Source organism: Fukomys damarensis, unplaced genomic scaffold (assembly GCF_012274545.1).
Source record: "Fukomys damarensis isolate Sample0158 unplaced genomic scaffold, DMR_v1.0_HiC HiC_scaffold_38, whole genome shotgun sequence".
NCBI lineage: Eukaryota > Metazoa > Chordata > Mammalia > Rodentia > Bathyergidae > Fukomys > Fukomys damarensis.
Genome location: NW_022900950.1, coordinates 35688731 through 35702876, shown reverse-complemented (window position 1 = coordinate 35702876; position 14146 = coordinate 35688731). Strand labels below are relative to the sequence as shown.

The 14146-nt window shown below is 38.6% G+C and overlaps 1 protein-coding gene across 5 annotated transcripts in view; it reads right to left on the bottom strand.

Moving 5' to 3' along the window:
* Positions 1-14146, bottom strand: part of Fry (FRY microtubule binding protein) — a 353736-nt gene that overhangs the window by 252653 nt on the left and 86937 nt on the right. For 2 of the 5 annotated variants that reach the window (XM_010623893.2, XM_010623894.2), the window contains exon 1: positions 4348-4428. The exons of the other annotated variants lie outside the window; for them this stretch is intronic. In XM_010623893.2, coding sequence (XP_010622195.1) covers positions 4348-4417 — 70 coding nt within the window. In that variant the 5' untranslated portion in view covers positions 4418-4428. Of the gene's footprint in view, positions 1-4347; positions 4429-14146 lie in introns of those variants that run through there. 5 annotated transcript variants of the gene reach the window in all.

The following is a 14146-nucleotide window of genomic DNA, read 5'->3' as shown; positions in this document are numbered from 1 at the left end:
AAAAAAAAAAAAAAATTCCTTCCTCAAACTGAAAGAATATACCTTTTTACTGTCATATTATGAATGGGTACATGGATTTACTCTAAAGATCACAGGGCAGGAGGCAGAATTGCCTGGGTAAGCATTTACAGTAATGATGAGAAGACTTGTGAATACTTAGGAATGTACTAAGCGGATGGAGCTTTTCAGACAGAGAGGGAGGGATGTGGGGTAGGGCTTCAGAGGTACACAGGAAGGAGGATGAGTGGGAGAGGCTATGAACTGGCAGCAGCAGCAGCCAATAAAAAGCAAAGTACCCCCCCCAATCTCTATATTTACAAAGCACACTAATCTCTTCCTATAGCTAAGAGTTCTTTCAGTTTTCTTAGGGCAATTCATTGATGAATAATTCTAAATTCTGAAAGAGTTAATGGATATGCAAAACTTTTCCTCATAGGTATAGCAAGATTTGCCAAATGTTTCAAGAAGACTGAATGCTTCCCTGAAGAGCAAGGTGTTGAATGGATTCTGACTGTACCTTCCTTCATTGGGACCATTCATTCTCACTGGTCACCATAGATGGAAGAAGCACAAGGAAGCCATTTAGAGTTTTCAGAGTGATGTGGGAGCTCACACACCAGCTCTTCAGAGTCACATAAAGTAGGGCCTCCTTCCCTGTGAAGCAGCTTGGAACTAACCTCTCCGAATTTTTTTCTGTAGCAAATCTGACAGGCCGTATCTTCCACCTAGAAAATTCCCAGGCCAAATCCCATCCTACTAGAAGGTATGAATTTAGTAATTGAGGTGGTAAAAGGGGGCAAAGTTAAGAAAGTAAATCTGTGAAAAATAAAATGGACCAAAGTAAGCAATTAATTTTGGCACGTATACACATAGTTCCTTCCTCCAGGAGTGTAGCAAGTGTTAACTACTCATAAAATAATCCACAGAGGATGCCAAGGCTAAGAAGAGATAAATAAGTCTTATTTTAAGACTTAGAAGGGAGCAGTAGAATACATTTGTATTATTTTTATATTTATTGAGCAATTACAATGTGCTATATCTTATGCTAAATGCTTTATATCTTAATATATTATTTACTCCTATGAGGTACATATTATTTCTGCTTCCATTTTATAGACAAGAAATCTGAGATACAATGGTTAATTAATTACCCAAGGCCATGCAAGTGCAGGAGCTAAAGACTACAACCAAGTCCATTTGGCCCTTGAACTTGTGCATTCCAGGTAAGGGCTTGCCATATTAGGGGGCCAACACGTACGGATTTGGAACAAATTAGCAACATTCAGAGGAGAGGAGCAATTAAGCAGGATTTAAACAGAAAATCAAGATGAGAGGATGGATGAGAAGCACAAGAGGGTAAGGATTAGTACCCACTGACTCTCAGCAGTGAAAGGGAGCTGGGAGCAGCCCTTGACCATCAGAAGACCACTGAGTATTCCAGGTCAAAAGGAGAAGGGCAAAGGTAGGCATGGCCATGGGCACCGAGGAGCAGCAGCTGTGAACATCACTCATGGCAGAGGTCTGGGTAAGGGTGGGGAAGGAGCAACATGACACGTGTCTCAGGGAGAAGAAAAGGCTCCCAGGTGAGGTCTGCCAAGGATACTGTAATATCTCCAGACATCAAGGACATTTTAATTCCCATCTGCATTCAAATGGAAGGGCAGGTGGACAGGATGGTTGTGCCAAAAAGAGAAGAGTGTCAAAAAGAACACTGAATAAAATGCTAATACAATGCTCCAGGTAGTGACTGATTATTTAATTGGCTTAATAATTCTCTAGAGGAGACAAAGGTGTTTAGAAGTACATTTAACTCAAAATATGCATTATTTTAAAAAATGGAAACCTTCACCTGGAAATGCATATGAAATCATCCTTTCTCTTACCATCTAGCAAAGTAGTCAGTCATAATTAGTTTGTTTTATTGCTTTTTAATTGTTGTACTTCTGTCAATAAGCACCACCATATAATTAGGGAGCTGGTTCCCCTTTCAAATATGTGGGCTGGAATTCTCACCTCTCCAACCCGTGATGCTAGGTATGCATGTGCAGGAGCAATGAGCTGTGTGCTTCTAGTGGATCCTTTGAGCCAAGGATACACAAAGTAGGTTGAACCCCGAGGCTTCTGTTTTCTACTTTGTCTTCCACACAGATCTCTTTTTCTCTTTTTTACTGAACACATGTAAAACTTAGCTATGAGAACTATGCTAGGTTGTAAGTAGGTAAATGTTGTAACAAGCTTAAAGACCGTAAGAATAAGGCATATTTCCTATTCTTTTAAAAGGCAGGGGCCAAGGATTTGGCTCAGTGGTTCCTCCGCCACTGACAGGCAAGAGCAAGGGCCAAGTTCGATCCCCGGTACCACAAACAAACAAACAAACAAAAAAACAAAACAAAACAAAAAACAAAAAAAGAAAGAAAGAAAAGCAAAGGCTAAATAACATTCTGACCCCCAAAGGAACCTTAGAGATAGACCCACATCACTTTTTTGAAATAAAAAGCTAAAACAGAGGGCAGGAATTGTGTCTTACTTGCCTCTAATAGGTGTTTAATCTTTTTTTTTTTTTTTTTTTTTTGTACCAGGATCGAACTCAGGTCCTTGTGCTTGAGAGGCAGGCGGTGGAACCACTGAGCTAAATCCCCAGCCGGGTGTTCAATCTTTGTTATAAAATTCATAATTGTTTCATAGATACACTCCAAGTGGAAATAAACAATTATTTGGAACCATTTCCTGTTGTGCATATGTAGGGAGAGGGAGAAGAATTTAGGAAGGATGGAAATAATATATACTTTGTCTAGACATCTGAAAACAGACAAGGTGAGAGATTTTAAAAGAAATCCCACTAGCTCAATATCATCACAACATACTTTTCTATCTCATGAGTCAATGACAAAAATTGATGTAAGAAAATAATCTGGAATAATCAAATAGTGATTGAAAATCATGCATACTGGTGTCAAACTCACAAGTGAATTCTTTTCAGTAAGAAAACTGTTCTGTAAGATATCCTCTATGTCAAATTCTTTTCATTAACCAAAGAGTAGGCAGACAAAGGAAGAGTCATCCTTGAGTGTGAAGTATACAAACAATGCATCCAAGTTAAATGACTTATGGCTATCACAAATAAAGGAATGCTGTTTGGGAAAGGGCTTCCCACTTTGTGTAAAAACAGCTTCAGACAAGATCCATGGTGCATAAAGTGGTGCAAAATGACCTGGAAAAAATGGTTTCTATGGATATCATTTAGAGATGCATATTCTTGAATACCTTCCCATTCAAGGTACTTTGGCTCTTTTCTTAAAGCAATTACAGCCCAGGTTTTTCTGCTCAGGTTTTGTTTACATAAGAACAATCTTGGCCCTAGGTCATTTGTTTAGGAGGTAATTCCCACCTTTTTGAACATAGGTAGGTTCATCACTACGTACATAATAAAATATCAAATTTTTCTTGGGAAAAAATTAAATTTAAAATAATTAAGTATCTGTAGGTAACCTGCTGGTCTTTTCCCCCAAAGCAGGTACAAAGGCTGCTGTTGAAATAGAGAAGACTTTGTTTTTAAAGTGTTCAGAAAAACATAAGACATCGCTGATCACCTGGAGGCCTCATTTTAATTTGATCCTGAATCCAGGATGATTTACAGATTGTCTTTTTGAGACAGTGAACTGTTTTGCTAAAACCTTTGTGCAGATCAGAAAAGGAACTTAAGAAGCCATAATATTCTGATGATCTAATGAATGATTAGGGTCAGAACCCCCGTTGTTTACATTTTAGAAAAGCATGTTATTTGGACTAGAGCAGACATCAGGATTTTTCAGAATGCAAATATTAAATGCCATTCTTAACCTCACCCACATGGACAAGGGAGAAATTTATCAAGTAAACTGCTCATGTCTCTGTGCATAAAAAAGATGAGTTTTAGGTTCTGGACTATTAAGTACTTTTCTCTTTTCAGATAATACTCTAATAGAACAATTATGAAGTACTCTGAAACCTTGCCACACCCCTTTGATTAAACCACACTTCACAAAATATTTAGATAAAGCCTGGACAAATGAAATAAACATCAAGGCAGGAAATGCAGCCTGGAATGCTCGATCTGGCACTCCCCAGACTCTGAAGGGCTGTCTCACTTGAACATTTAAGCAAACAAAATCTACAGTAATTCCATTGTAGCCTTTGCTCTTAAGCAAAGCTAGCTCATCTCTGACATTTTGATTTTTCACAGCAGATGGAAGCAAAAAAACTTCCTCGGCTCACAAACATATGTGTCCAGTCGAGATCTGATTTCTCAAACCTTATGCAACAATCCAGCAAACAAACAAACAAACAAAAAGGTTATTTATTACTCACTATTACTCCAGGATTTCAGTAAATATTTGATACTGATCTCAAAGAAGCCTGAATCCTGTTGGCTGGCCATGTCTGCGGCATACAAAGAGGCTCCTAGGACTGGGAGCTGCTGGAGGAGCAGGTACCGGGTGTGGAGATGTGCCTGTCACAGGTTAGTGATGTAAGCGCCGGGTCAAGAGCTGAGACGGCAGCTCTGCAGATCCAACTCCGTCTCTGACAGGGAGTCCTCATTTAAAGGACTGTGAGCAGCGGGAGAGAGATGCTCAGCCGCTCCTCCTCCTCTGGGGCCAGGTCTTGCTTCTTATTTGCTGGGTGCTGATCTCCCTGCAGCCCTTAGAGGCGGTGGCAGCCGCTGCTTTCATTTCTGAGCTTCCGTAACTAGAAATGCCTCCTGCCGGCCGCCCACATGCTCTGCTAGAGCCAGGTACAGCACTGAGGAAGTTCCCACCTGAACCGGGATCTGCTCTCTCAGGGAAGGTAGGATTCTTGGCCCGCCTGCCCGATGCGATAAGGGCAGCCTCTTGGCCCACACAGTGGCCGAAAAGCCAAGGGATGGCCTGAGCCCACCACTCCCTGGCCCTGCCTCTGCCTTAACCTGGGCTGCCACTCAGCCTCCACCAGGGCTGGAGGAAGAGGAGGAGGAGGGTCCACCAGGGCTGGAGGAAGAGGAGGAGGAGGGGGCGGGAGAGGGAGGGGAAGGAGGGGAAGGAGGACGAGGGGAAGGAGGACGAGGAGGACGAGGAGGACGAGGAGGACGAGGAGGACGAGGAGGACGAGGAGGAGGACGAGGAGGAGGAATCCTCCTTTCGATCCTCTCTTACTGCAGAAAGTCTTCCAGCCTGGTATGCGCTGGCTACTTCCCCTTGTGTCTGTCCCTGAAACACACAACTGCAGCACAATGCGGTAAGCAAGCTGTACCCTTGCATCTGGTTACAGCTATGTTCTGAAAAACCTCATCTATCAGCCTCATTTCAGTAGGGAAGCTCCACAGCATGAAGACGTTGGTATGGGTTTTTCTTCCCTTCCTCTTCTGGGAACAGTAGAATTTGCATTTTATGTTTCTCCCTCCCAGAAATTCAGTCTTACTGAGGGGCACCCCAGCCCTAGGGTGTGCACCCAAAAGGGGCAGAATAAACTGCTTTGTTTGTTCAGAGAATGCCACAGATTCCACCAGGGATCTGTTTCTCAAGCCTTGTGTTTCTAAGTATCACTCAGTCCAATAAAGCTTATTTTATTTGTATTAAAAAGATAAAAAGTTTACATTGGATTCCTTTTCTACAATGACATTTTGCTTCATGAATTCTTCATATCAGGTGTCCTGATTTGGTTAGCTTTGCTTCACGTTATCATTTAGCTTGTGTATGAGTTAAATAAGAGTATTGTATTTTAATAATGACAGGCTCTGTTTCAGCAGGTGGGATTTGGCCAAGCATCCGAGAGCATTTGGATCATTCCCCCTCCCCAGTAAATTTATGATTAATGTTTCCAAAAGAATAATTTGTGATAAGTATTTAATATAACAAATGTTGGGCAAGACCCCCCACAATCAATTCACAAACAAGACTTCCCAGATTAATAGTTCATTTGAGAAATAGAAGGGAATGATTATAATAATCTTCCATTTTTCAAGACAAAGAATTTGAAACATCCAGCATTAAATAGCACTTTCAAAGCTGTGTCCTAGCTTATCACTGTAATAAGCTTCTCAACTCTTCACACTTAACACTTAACTCTGCTCACAGCATTTTATTTTCATGAAATCTCATCAGGTTGATATCTTTTTAATTCATATATATTTTTTTATATTAAAGTTGATGAGCTAAATCTCCTTTGACCATCTGTACTCTGTATGGATTCTAGATAGAACAGTACCCAAAGGTTCTGCTTCAAAATAATTATTACACCTGAAAACAACTGCAATGCCTGTGCCCACCAGCTCTGGTGTTCCTTCAATGGCTGAGTGCACTGGGAGGCTGCAAGGTGCGTTGTAAGGAAGGATACATGGACTCTCAAAGGGGCCCCGGCTCCCATCTGGCAGCAGCCCTTACCTTGGGAGCTAAGGCAAGCTCTTAAACGTGCTAAGCCTTAACTTCTTCATCAGCGTATTGGGGATGATCATTGTAATCACTGTATCCACAGTTGTTGGAAAGAATAAATGACATCATGTATGAAAAGTATTCACTATAGTCGCCTCATCAAATTTTATTATTATTATTTGTTTGTTTTTTGAGACAGGGTCTCACTATGTAGTTGAGACTGACCTGGAACTCACAATGTAGCCCAGGCTAGTTTCAAACTCACAGTGATCCTCCTGCCTCAGCCACCCGAGTGCTGGGATTACAGGCGTGCACCACCACACCCAGCAAATTTTATTATTCTTAATTCTAATTAATTTTATTTATTTTTATTATTATAAATTCTTACTGACTAAAGAATAGACACTTTTTGAAGTTAAATACTTTTTACCATTTCTGTGACTTAGTATATTGTTTTTGAACATCAATAGTAACTATTTGCAGCTAGCAGGTCAAAGACGTTTAAAATTAAAAAACAGCTGCAAGAAGCAAACATGTGATTTTATATTGTTACACAGAGATTCTCCAAATGCCTATAAAAGAAATCCTAACTGTGTTTTTAAAGTTTTCAGTAGTACTCTAGCATACTAACTTGTCGAGAATGCTACTCATACCATTTGAAAGGAAATGATCATAAAAATTTAAATGCTATTTAGAAAGAATGTTTTTAATGGCATCTAGTTTTGCCTATAAAGAGTGAATTAGTAACCAAGAGTCCTGTTTCTGTCTGTCAGAACCCCAAATCCTCTCTAATGTATGTTTTTCCTCATTTGAGTACCTTTAAAAACAACATATATTGTAAAAGAACAGAAAAGTCCTTTTGTTTTGAAAGGCCTGCAGTCAAACAGAAAGACAACTAGTATAAACTGAGACAAAACATTTTCCTTTAGGGGGGCACTTATAAAAAATGTAGCTGGAACAGGCAGCTGGAACAGGCACCTGGAACAAATATTCTTTAAAATACAGTAAAATCTGAACCTGACCCTGGCTTGCTATGTGATTTCAGTTGGCATTTAAGATGACCTAAACCTATCTCAGCTCTCATACCTGTTATAACAGATCTTTCCTTAAAAATCTTAGGAGAACATACAGTGAATCTATAAACAAAAAATTAGGCACAGATGTTGGGAACTGAAAGAAAGGTAATAGTAGTATAGGAATAGTAGAAGGCCTCAGGAAATGGTGTCAAACAACGGAAAAAAGTTAGAAAGTACCCTGAGATAAGTAATAACAATTAATGAAACCATTTATATTTATTCAATATTAAAACTGTGCTAGAATACACATTTAAAAATCATATTATGGGCTGGGGATTTGGCTCAGTTGTTCCACCGCCTGCCTGGCAAGCGCAAGGGTCCAAGTTTGATCCCTGGTACCATAAAAAAAATCATACTTAATCCTCACTTCAAAAATATGAGGTAAATCCTATTAGCCCACTTTATAGAGAGAAAAGTCAAGCTCAAAGGAGCATAAAGTAAGATCACCATATTGCTGGTAAAATTTAGGTAGAGCCAATTTTAGGTACATTTATCCTATTATATTATTATTTAATTCTATCACATTTTAAAGTCATTTTTCAGGTGACATGGTGGCGCAAGCCTACAGTTCCAGCACTTGGGAGGTTGAGGCAGGAGGATTGCCCTGAGTTTGAAGTCAGCCTTGGCTACATAGTGAGTTCAAGGCTAGCCTGAACTACAGAGTCAGATCCTGTCTCAAAGAAAGAAGTGGGGGGAGTTATTTATTTTAACTTTATTATGATTGGCAAATCATAAGAGAGAACCAACTTCTTTCAAGAGACTTCAGGAAGAGATGCTAAGAACTTCCTTATCACTGACAGGTGGTCCAGGTCCCCAACACCTCCCTCAACCTACACATGGCCTTCCTCCTGCCTGGCTTTTGTCTGGGTAAAGAACTGTTTCCTGGAGGCTCTAGTCCCATCAGGTATGTAGAGAAGAATACCATGATTTTTCACAGTATATTGGTTCATTGCATAGGGACTCCTAGCCTGGAGTAGAGGTGGTGAGACTGCAGATGGAAATCTAGGCTGAATTCTACTCTCCAGTTGTCAAGGGTTGATAATGGGCTCTGCTCACCCTGATGTGGGATGGCATCTGCCCAAGACTCAGTCTATTTTGTGATCAAGACAGTGTACCTATGGGTGGGTGGTAGCCCTGGATGGTGAGGGGAAGCCAGAGAAGCACAGTGTCTTAAGAAGGGATGACCAGCCTATCCCTATGTCCCGGCTTGCTGAGGGGCAGCAAAGGATGAGGGGGTAGCAGGTGAGTGCACTGCACTTTACAATCCATGCCTTAAATCCTATTGTAACCACCTATTCCCTCTCCCCTCTGAAAGCACTGTGACTTACTCAGTTTATATCCCCCACTACTTCTAGCACACGTTTAATAAACATGTAGAGTGGGTGGATGAATAGGGCTGCAATGCCTATCTAGGGTTATATGCTGCCTATGGGGGGAAAACGTGCACCAGAAGTACAGTTGGTTTGTATTTTAATTCATGTTCCATGTACACTTTCCTGGCATTTTAGACCATCCTTTTTTGAGACTAAACTGTATAGTGTTTTTAAAAATGTGAAAACAAAGCTAGGCAAACAGTCTGGATGCTTGCCAATCTCAAAAGGCATTACATAATGATTTTCAAGCATCTGATTGAGCTGATTGGGTTAGGGTGGGAGTCCTCCCCCTTTCCCTGTGGATGGGTGCACGTGGGTACCCACGTGTAATTACTGTCACAGAATGACATGCATATCCACACACAGACTGTGTTAGGCAGAAGAGAATTGCTTCAAGGGCAATCTGAAGAAACAAAGAAAATGTCTTCAGATGATAAAAAAATTGCTTTATCAATTTTTGATCAGTAGTTTCAAACTCCAAAAATGTATATTACATTTGTGCTATTATATATTGTATTATAAGAACTATTCCAAATCAAGTGTGTCCTAAATTGAATTAAAAAGGCCAAAGTTGAGATCAATGGTGACTAGTATGGAGAAATAATTTTTTTTCATTAAAGAAGAAAACAATAAGAGGTCTTATAGATGTAACCTAAAGAACAAAGAGTCCAAATAAATAACAAACTTCTTTTTTGATCTATTTCAGACATACAATTTAGGTGATCTAGCCTACTCTACCAAATAGAGAAAAATATGAAATGATGCCACACAATGTTCATGTGGTAAACATAAAATGTAATAATCATTCCTTTAAAAATCCAACCCAAAGCCACAAATCTTCACAAAAATAGATTTTGTTAAGTTCTGAAAACATTTACTTCATTACTATCCACTGTGAATAATTTTTTCAATGAATTGAAATACATTAAAATTTTTGAATGCAGCAGAATTTCATTAAACCAGAGCTTGTTGTTAACAGATTTAGATATAAACAAGTAAAATCAGGTTTCTTAAAATGGATTTCATAAAAAAAACAAAACAAAACAAAACAGTAGCAGAACCCAACTTTTTTTCCTTCTCCACTCAGCTCCTCTGAAAAGAAATGTTGTAAGAAAGTGAGGCCAGGACAAAGAAACTGTATGTTCATCTACCACAGGGGTGGTGGACCTTTTAGAAATGAGTACCCAAAATGCAACCCAAACCCACTTATTTATCACAAAGTGCCAGCACTACAATGTAACCTGAATACTGAGGTTTTAGCTTAGAAAAAAACAACTCACACATTAACATCTTTTGTCTCAAAAGAATAACAACACATATTCCATAGGTTCACCACCACTTCAAGTTCAAGGGGAAGCCCTTGAAGGATTTAAACAGAAGACAATGAGACCCTGAGAAGTGGCAGCAGGGAAGTGACAGGAAGCCTATATCCACCCTGGTTGCTATCCTGTGCACTGAAGGCCCCCTCCATGTGCCCATTGTCAGGCAAGGTGAATACTCACATTCACTGAATGCTTAACATTGAGGTCCTGGGCTAGGCTGCATCTTGGAGAACAAAGCCAAGCCAAAAGGCACACCTGTTGGGCCCCCTCTAAAACTGGAACTAGGATATCAGTGAAGGAACTGAGATTATTGGTTATCCCAGACCTGCAACCTGGGAAATAAAATTAGGCCTCTCCCTGGACTGTGATCCAGACTATTGAATAGTGACTACAAGGACTCTATGTACCAGAGCTGAGTCCTTGCTCTATCACACAGTGTCTGTGTTGGTGGCAAAGTTGTTGAATACCTCATGACCTCAGTTTCCTTGTCTATAAACTAATGCTTATTACACAGTTCCTAGGTAGGTGACAACTGTTAAGGTAGCAGATCTTTAGCAAGCAATAAATTCAGAATACCCAATACAAAACGTTCCCTTAAGTACACAGTCAGGCTGGAAAAAGAGGTAGCACAACCCTGCCCACTGCAGAGACCTCTGCTGGCTACCAAGGTAAGGTAGACCTTCCAAACAAGGCTGAAGATGTGTCAAGACAAGGAAAACCTAAACGTGTACACTTACAACTTTGGGGCCTAAGGTAAACCTTCATCTGAGTACAGGTTAGGGTTAGTTTAATATCATTTCAAACTTTATCTAATTAGTCTTACCATCAACCTCTCAAAGTAGGGCCTCCTATTTAGATATTATTAATCCAAAGCCTAAATAAAGAGATGGTTCATATATATTATGCAAACATGAAGATTTGATCTCAAATTCTGCAGAGTAAAGGTATGGTGTAGTTAATATTTAATGTTCTGTTTATAAATATATATGCAGAAAGGAAACATGTGAGGACCCTCCCTCTTACTATGAAAGCAACAGCATAATGCTAACTATACCATGATACTTTCAAATACCCATAGTAGCCTGAGAAATTAGTCACACTCAGATTTAAACATGTCTGGTATAACTAGCTCAATAGTAGCCAAGTATTAATGTATGATTACAAAACATTAGACATTAAACACTAAAAAAATAGCATTTGCTTTGCATATTAGTATTTATCAAAAATACACAGGTAATGCTCTAACAGGATAAAAATAATTATGTTTATATCAGTTATCACTCTTTCCCCAAAATTCTTGGCTATGTAAAGGAGAATTAAGAAAATGTTAGTTTCCCCCTGTATCAATGATAATCCAACCACGCAGAAAAGAAGCATTCTCATAATTGCATTAAAATTGTTGGATGATAGGTATTTCTATGGCTTAGTGATATAAATTAAGTGTGTTCTGGGTCAGGATATAGCTCAGTGGCACCACACCTGCCTGGCAAGCACAAGGTCCAGAGTTCAATCCCTGGTACCAAAAAAATAAAAATAAAAATAAAAAATAAATATTAGAGCTTAAATCACATGGAGCATATACGATTTCTCAAAAGTGACATTTAATGTATAGTTATTAAAATCTGTAATTTTCAAATTAATTAAGCTGAGAATATTAGAAATTTTTATGAGTTTTATTTGTATGTTCACTACTTAAATTTTATATGTACTAAAATATTTTTTTCTTATAGATATGATGTTACAGTTACCTACTAACAATCGGAGGACTGCAAATCAGGAAAGTCTTTATTCTGCTTCCTATTTTAGCCCTGATACTACGATTTTAGACAAATTATTTCTCTACTAACTGAAGAATCTTCCTCCTCCCATCAAGCTGTTTCTTGGGGAACACCCTAAGATTTTCCATACTCTTTGGAAGAACCACAGTCGGGGAGAAGCAGAACACTGGGCATGTTATTTTATCTAAGTTTTGACATACATTATTGAATTTTTTGGCTACAGACTCATGTTCTCAATATGTTTTGATAAGCTAAGTGTCAAGGGTACCAATGAAAACATGTATATTGGCTTGCTGGCAAGAGCAGCTTGAAACAGGACAAAAAATTGGGGATTAGAGAGAAATAACCAAGTTGTCTACTGTGAAATTAATGAGGCAATATCCAAGTGCTTTATCTTAGAGAAAAACTGATACAAAACGCACATGGTGGGGGCAAGTCCTATAAACCACAGAGACCACAGCTATGAGCCAGGGTGTATCACTGATCTTAAGGACAATGGAGCTAAGGAAGTGAAGGTGCAGACAGCATCACTTCCGTTAGCACTGATGATTTAAAAAGAAGTATCGACCAGAGAAATTGATCCAACAACTCCTAGATGATGCAAAGAAGAATAACATAAGACTGATAGGAATACATGAAGTAGCAGGAGAAAATACAAAAGACTTTAAAAAGCTGTTCACAGAATTAATGACAGAAAATTTCCCAAACAGAGGGGAAGAATTTGACATTCAGATAACTGAGGCATATAGGACCCCAACTAGCTACAATAAAAAAAAAATCTACACCTAGACATATAATAATCAAGATCCCAGAAACCCAACAAAAGAATAAAATACTACAAGCAGTAAGAGAAAAGAAACAAATCACATACAAAGGAAAGCCCATCAGAATCACAGCAGACTTTTCAACACAAACCCTTGGGGCAAGAAGAGCCTGGAATGAGATATTTCAAGTACTAAAACAGAACAACCCCCAACCTAGACTGATGTATCCAGCAAAACTCTCTTGCAAAATGGATGGGGAAATAAGACACTTCCAAGACAAAGAACACCTGAGAAACTACACGAATACCAAACCAGCACTACAAGCAATTCTAAACAATATCCTAGAAAAAGACAATGAAGGCAACAACACCACGAGGCCCAACAGAGCAAATCAAATAGGCAAGGCAAGAAATTAAAAGAGGGTGAAAAAGTAAAGAGTCAACAAAAGGCCAATAACATGTCAATAATAAGTCAGTACATATCAGTTATAACCAGCAATGTCAATGGCCTCAACTCACCAATCAAGAAGAATAGACTGGCAAAATGGAATAGGAAGCAAAATCCAACAATATATTGTATACAAGAAACACACCTAGTGCAAAAAGAAGCCCATAGACTGCAAGTGAAAAGATAGAAAACAATTCTCCATGTGACAGGAGCCCAGAAAAAAACAGGGGTAGCAATCTTATTTGCAGACAAAGTAAATTTCAAACCAAAACCAATTCTAGTATTATTGGTGTAGGACGGTACTATATCATACCTCTGTGAATGTAAAATATCTTATACCTGCTTTATGATACATAGCAGGGACCGTGCTTTATCAGAGCTATATTTAATGATATTACTCTAGAATGTTCTCTTTCCAGATGATGATTAAGATGCTAATAAAAAAAATGGTGCCAGGTACCACAACAGCAACAGAACTTTGCTGTTTTCTGGATATTATTCTTTTTTTTGTTTTTTTGTTTTTGTTTTGTTTTGTTTTTTAATGGAACGTGCTGAATGTCTATAATTTTGTTCAGATGACTGCAGAACCTGGAAAAGCTGTTGCTGCTATTGATACATAACATACTGCTATTATTAGTCATTTTGTATAAATATAAATATATATACATATATACATATATATACATATATGTATGTATATATATATATAAATTGAATTTTGGGAAACTTTAACGGTGCTGCCAACTTTGGAAAAAGTCATCACAATTTACTGTGTTGAGTTGGCATTGTACAGAAATGCACAGCCATACTGGTCTAGAAATGTTAATTTTTTTATTTTTATTTTTAATTTTTTTTTCCATGTGTACAGGGGTAACACATCGTACTAAATATGTAAGGTCACATCTACGTGGGTTTGATTACAGAAACTAATAAAGTATTCTCTAAATAATGACAAAAAGAATAAGATAAGACTATAAGAGCAATAAGCAATTTAAATATGTTC